Here is a 6,496-nt window from a genome sequence, read left to right as displayed (position 1 = left end):
GTGATTGTTACGTTCACCAAACATTCTTTGGTGTTGAAGGGATGACTGTCATTTAAAAGACATGCACCTGTAAGATTCACCAGCAGTGAATGTTTGATGGAGGTCAGATTTCCTGCTTTATGATTACGTCTCCGTGTGTTATCTTTGTTGCAATTTCGGTTCTTTTCGTTCTCCTCTTTCATTTATTCTAAATACATTGATATCTCATCGCAGTGAACAACGCTGGTATTGGGCACATCGGCCCCCTTGAAAGCCAGTCCATGGATGACATGAGGAAGATCTTTGAGACAAACTTTTTTGGGGTCGTCTACCTGGTCAGAGAACTCCTTCCATCCATGAAGAAGCGTGGGAGCGGCCATATTGTGGTGATCAGCAGCGTCCTGGGGCTACAAGGTGGGACATTTCTATGTTCAGGTATCGAGAAACAACCGGAAATCCAAGCAGGAGTCCCTTCATGAGGCAACCCGGTTTTAAAGGAGCTCAAAACACTTGGATGGAAGCAGCCAACATGTGACATATACTGGGGTGGTAGATTGGTTCAGCTTGTCCCAAAACTACCATGTGGTATGAATGGGGGGAATGGCTTCATCCATCCAAGTGTCAGGATCCAGAGCACCTCCAGGGGGCGCTGGAGCCAGGTCCTGCAGTTCCTGTGCTCGCCTGCAGATGTCTCCAGGCAGCCAGGAAATGTCAGGTACCAGACCACCACTGGGTGGTGCTGGAACCTGTAAGTCCAGTGCTCACCTGCGGGTGTCTCCCAGCTGTCAGTGATTATACACCACCTGGTGCGACCTGGGAGGGTATTTAATCCCTCCCTGCAATCAGGACTGTGGCTCAGTATCCTGTCGCCTTTCCCTGACGGAGTCCTGTGCCCTGAGCTTGTTGCCATTTCCTGTGTATCCTGAGTCCTGTTACCTGCTTGCACTCCTGAGTCCTGTTACCTGCCTGTACCCCGACCCTTTGTCCCTTAGGCCGACCCTGGTCTTGCCCTGCTCCCCAGGTTTGCCTGGCTTGTATACCCTGGGTGTGTATTCAGCTATTTGCTTCTGGTTTGGATACTTTGTTATCTTTTGTATGTGTTTGTGGTTATATTTAGTTGGTTACTTTACTTGCTTGTGGGTATTGGTATTGGTTGGGGTTGTTGTGTTTTGTTTTGCTGTTTACAATCAATTGTATACAACTCATTGACCTTGTCTAGTGTGGTCATACTAATTTGGTCCTCCTGCGTGGGTACCTGCATGCGGTGTGGGGACACCCGCGCACGGTACCCTGACACCAAGCCATTTAAAGGACTCTATGGTCCCAGAGCCGCCATATTTGATTGCCACATATTGCTGCGCATTTTATTAGTCCAAAATACCTTCAGAATATTTTTTCAGCACACATGCCCATTTTTTTGCTTTCTTTGTCACATCCTGTCCTGGAGATGTAACAGGAAGTCAAAAGAAATATCTCTAATATCTATAAAGTGAAAGGAGTTCCCTGCTTAGGCAGTCATCACCAGAACCAGAACAGGTCCCCAATGGAGCATCTCCGCTCACCTCTTGTTTTGGTGCACCGGGACAAATAGAGAGGGGGGTATGTGGGAGGCTCGGCTCCTGGGACCCTGAGGGTTTTGGGCCCTTCTATTTTCTCCATGCACACAGATCATTGAGCGGCAACCGTCTCCTTCTCTTACAGGTATCGTGTTCAATGACGTCTACGTCGCCTCAAAGTTTGCAATCGAAGGTTTCTGCGAAAGTCTGGCTGTTCAGCTCTTGAAGTTCAATGTCTTGTAAGTAAAAACGTCTGAAGTATGGGGGGCATCTGAAAAGGAGGGGGTTGCCATGTTTTCCTAGAAATCCCCTTTTAAGTGGTCATGTGAGCTCGTCTGATACATGTTGTGTGTGCGCAGCATTTCTTTGATAGAGCCTGGCCCCGTCAAAACCGAGTTTGAGGTGAAGCTGATGGAGGAAGTGGCCCGGTCTGACTTTCCTGGAGCTGATGCTGCAACCGTAAGATACTTTAAGGAGGTCTACCTACCTGCAGCTCGTGAGATCTTCACCACCCTGGGGCAGACCCCAGATGCAGTAGCAAAGGTTAGTAATTGGCCACGGCTTTATAGGATATGACGAACTGACCACCGGACTGCACAACAGGCATCTCCAGTTTATATCCAGAGCTTCAACCCATAGGGCTATGGTCCACATAGCTTTAGTAGCTGGCCACCTCCTCCTACCACCCGGCACCTCCCTATTCCAGGCCACCCAGCAGCTATGATCTACGAGCACCTTCACTGGCCGAGAGGAAGGTTAACAGGCGACCGCGGCGGAATATTTAGTAGCCGGGAAATGTCACCTGAATCCAATGATTTGGAGGGGGAGGGGCCCAACACTTTTGGCAATATAGAGATACAAACAAGGGTTTCCTAATGAGAGCAGATAGAACTGTATGCTTGTCAGAGCGTGGAGAAGAAAGCAGAGTTGGATCAGTGACTGAAGGGAGTATCTTGGGTTAGATGATATGTTTATGTGCATAGAAGAGGTTTAAGGCTGCGCCTGAAGGTTCCAAGAGTTGGAGAATATTGAACGGCACGTGGATAGAAATTCCAGAGAAGGGGAGAGGCCCCTGACTATTGTATATATATATATAGTAGCAGACATTCCTTGTGCTGACTTGAGAGTATATATCTGTTAGGATCCAGAGCGCCTCTAGGTGGCGCAGGAACTGAGACATGCAGCTCCAGTACTCACCTGCGGGTGTCTCCCAGCTGCCAGTACTTAGCCATCACCTGGTGCTTCCCGGGAGGATATTTAAACCCTCCCTGCAGTCAGGATGAGGGCTCAGTATCGTTTCCTGTTTCCTGCTTTCTGTCCAGAGTCCTGTTACCAGTCCTGTACCCTGTTTGTGTCCCGAGCCCGGTTACCCATTTGCAGTCCTAGACACCTCCTGTTGCCATTACCTGCTTGTAGTCTGGTTGATGTTACTTATTTAGGTTTGCTTTTGGGTGTTGTTTAGTTTTGCTGTTTATTAAACTGTATATAATACATTCTGCCCTGTCCGGTGTGGTCATAAGTGTTTGGTCTGCCTGTGTGGGTGCCTGCTCAGGTGTGGGGTCACCTGTGCCGGTATCCCTGACAATATCATCCTAGTCTGCTTGACTCCAATATTAACAAAGGTATTTTTGCTTTTTAACTTCATCATAACGAATGTTTGTAAAGTTACGAAAATGCGCCGAAATGAACGAAAATTCGTATTTCGTACGAATCCGAATTGAGTTTCGGACGCGAATTACGAAATAACGGATATTACGAAACTGAACGAATTTTTTGACGGCGCACAAGTCTAGTCTGCTCCATCTCAGTCTGGGTTTATGACATCTTCACAATGAGCTTCATAAGACGGAGCAGTGTGCCCAGTGATGGTCCTCTGACGGTCATATTTTGTGTTCCATCCCAGGCCACGGTGAAGGTCATAGGAATGGCACGGCCGGTGTTCCGCCATCAGACCAACCCTCTGTACACTCCGCTCACCGCCATGAAGTATGCCGACAACACGGGGAACCTGTCCGTCAGGACCTACTACAACATGCTCTTCAACTATGGCTCCGTCTTCCACTTCAGCCTCAACCTCCTGAAATGTATCACCTGCAACTGCTTCCGCAGGAGGGTCATGCCGGTCTGAGGCACGCGGAGCACCAACGGTGAAGCTAGCTTGGACTTAACGGGGCAGTCTATTACTTGTTGTCTTCTTACACATTTACACGGTTGTTTTTTGGGTGAGGAGGTTTCGGCGCCAAGAGCTACCGGCACCAAAACGCGTATATGTTTTTGTTGCCGATAGGTATTTGGCACTAATGCTTACACTGCGTGGAAAGTTGGCCTTGGTGGTCATCACACCCAAAAATCCTAAAACTAAGTCACTTACCTTCGCTGTGAGGAGTCCTTTCATGATGAACATGCCTTGAGCCAATCCTGCCATGGCAAACTAAGCCCCACGACCAGGGCCGGATTTACTCTCTATGCTGCCCCAAGGCCAGGTTCCTCAATGCGCCCCTTTAATTAAAGTGCATATATGGGGCTCTCATAGGGTTTGTAATTTTATCCATCCAGTTCTAACATTTACATGGCTCTGTCACACAGCACAGCTCTACCTGGCAGGGGAAAAGACCTGACTTTGTTCTGTGGTGGTTATGTAAGACTTAAAGGTCTTGCCCCTCCACCAGCCTGTGACTGGGCAGTGAAAAGAGAAGCAGCAGACTGATGAGATTAACCCCGACACACTGCTCTCTCCACATAACAGCATGTCCCTTGTTAGTGCATCACCCTGCCACCTGGGCTTCTAATGGGGAATGCAGCAGGCATGATCCACTGTGCAAAGAGAAGCAGCAGACTGATGAGATCAACCCCGGCACACTGCTCTCTCTCCATCTTTCAGCATGTCCCTTGTTAGTGCATCACCCTGCCACCAGGGCTTCTAATGGAGAATGCAGCAAGCATGATCCACTGTGGACACCATCAGGAAACCCATCGTAAGAAATGCCATGCAGCCATCGCTGGAGTGCATGTAATACTCTCCCTGCTGCCCCAAGGCCAGGTCCTCAATGCGCCCCCCTATCCGCCAAACCCCGCCCCCCCATGTAGAATGGCAGACCTGCAGGCTGCATACAAGTGATCTCGATGACATCGCCGGGATCACTTGTACAAAATGTGGCTTCCCCGCTGTACCTTTAGCCCTGCTTGCCCAAAGCCGGGCTAAATGTAGAGAACAACTACCCGCCCGGCGCCCCGGGAACCGCATGTCCCTGGCATCAGGAGATAGGAATTCCACACCCCTGCTGCCCCTCTAATCCCTGCTGCCCCGAGGCCGGGCCTTGGGTGTCCTTGTGGGAAATCCGGCCCTCCCAACCACACCTATTACCTTCACAGTGGAGACTCATTGTGCCAACCTCTAACCCCAACCATCAGTATGACTTCCATGACAACATTCACTTTAAAAAAATGAATCATTGTAATCTTTGTGCTGTGGGGTCAGATCGGAGATCGGCAAGAGTGGTTGCATCCATCACATGTCCATGAGACAATCTGAACGTGGTGTCTCCTCCAAGGCACCATGGTAGGGAGATGGTGGCTGTGTACTATTCCTGTACAGGCGGAGGCTTCTAACAACCACCAGTCTACGTGGGCACCATAGGAAGCTGTGAGGTTTCCTGTTTGGGGATCCAGATCAGGGTAATAAAACCAACCAAAGAGAACCAAAGCCATAGGATAAGGTCTTCTTATGACTGCCCCGGGTCTCCTATGCAGTAAGGCAGGGGTAGCAAACCTCCGGCCCTCCGGCTGTGGTGGAAACTACAAATCCCATGAGGCATTGCATGATTCTCACTGCCACAGACATGACTCCCGAAGACAGATGCCTCATGGGATTTGTAGTTCCACCACAGCTGGGTGGGGGCTGGAGGTTTGCTACGCCTGCACTAAGGGTTACCAAGAACTATTCTAATGCTTTAAGATTTCATGTTTTTGTCAGAAAAATTGACATTAGAACCAAATCTGATCCAAAGTAGAATTTGTTTTTAATGCCCATGATCTGCATTTTAAAACATCAGATTACTTCTCAGGTTCTTGTCCTTCTCTTCTCAGTCCTGGTCCGGGTCCTGGTCCACTTATGGCAGTGAGTTCCGAAGGCAAAGGGGTTCCTTCCTTCCTTTCCTTCCTTCCTAGCTCCTCACTTAGACGTCACTTCCGGCCAGTCTGACATCAGACGAGCAGCATCGCTGACGGGGCCCCACCTTGTCTCGAAGCCGCTGGAGCGGCAATGCTGGGGCCCTGAGCTGCTAGGGCCAGTCCTCCGCCTCCTCACCCTTCACAGTCGGCCGACAGTCATGTAAAGGGACCCGGGCGGGCCCCCCAGGCTGCCCGGGCCCCTTACATAAGTATCGGCCGTACCCCCCTGATGGCTGCCCTGCTCGCCGATACCAATTACCGAGTACCGGAAGTCCCATTCAGGAAGCCAGGTGGCGTGTAATGACTTGCCACCCGGCTTCCTGAATAGCCGGGAAGCCGGGCAGGGTGTAATGACGCACAGCTTCCGAGGCTTCCTGATACAGGAAGTACTCGGGCTAGGCATCGGAGCATTTGGGCGAATACTCGTACTCGGTATCGGCACCAATATCGATACTAGTACCGGTATCGGTGCATCCCTACTTATAATCCTTCATAAGCCGACCCCCCTCGATTTTATAGTTAGCAGTTCTGACATTGGGGTGCGGGGTTGGGCAATGATGATTTCATAGACATGTAAGTCTCGTTTCCTTCTAAATTGAAATTCTGACACATTTCTATTCGGATGCCTCCCAATTCTGTCCGTCATTCTGAACGAACTGATATGTTCAAACAGCTTGGGTCCCCAGCCCCCCTCCCTCCCCCCCTCCAAATTCATATCAGACCCTTTAGGTTTGGTAGGAATTTTAGGAGGACCCCATGCAAAAAAAAAAAAATAAGGTCCCCCCAAATCC

General features: G+C 49.9%; 1 protein-coding gene across 1 annotated transcript in view; it reads left to right on the top strand.

The window, feature by feature from the left end:
- RDH8 (retinol dehydrogenase 8 (all-trans)) overlaps positions 1 to 3,711 on the top strand; it is a gene marked incomplete at its 5' end in the record, with an annotated part of 5,169 nt that extends 1,458 nt beyond the window's left edge. Inside the window, 4 exons of the mRNA XM_018575460.1 lie at positions 214 to 393; positions 1,681 to 1,774; positions 1,895 to 2,078; positions 3,439 to 3,711. Coding sequence (XP_018430962.1) covers positions 214 to 393; positions 1,681 to 1,774; positions 1,895 to 2,078; positions 3,439 to 3,663 — 683 coding nt within the window. The remainder of the gene's footprint in view (positions 1 to 213; positions 394 to 1,680; positions 1,775 to 1,894; positions 2,079 to 3,438) is intronic.
- Between the last annotated feature and the right edge of the window lie 2,785 nt (positions 3,712 to 6,496).

This window comes from Nanorana parkeri, unplaced genomic scaffold (genome assembly GCF_000935625.1).
Source record: "Nanorana parkeri isolate BGI_ZX_2015 unplaced genomic scaffold, ASM93562v1 scaffold3965, whole genome shotgun sequence".
In the NCBI taxonomy this organism is placed as follows: domain Eukaryota; kingdom Metazoa; phylum Chordata; class Amphibia; order Anura; family Dicroglossidae; genus Nanorana; species Nanorana parkeri.
This window is presented reverse-complemented; position numbering and strand designations above follow the sequence as displayed.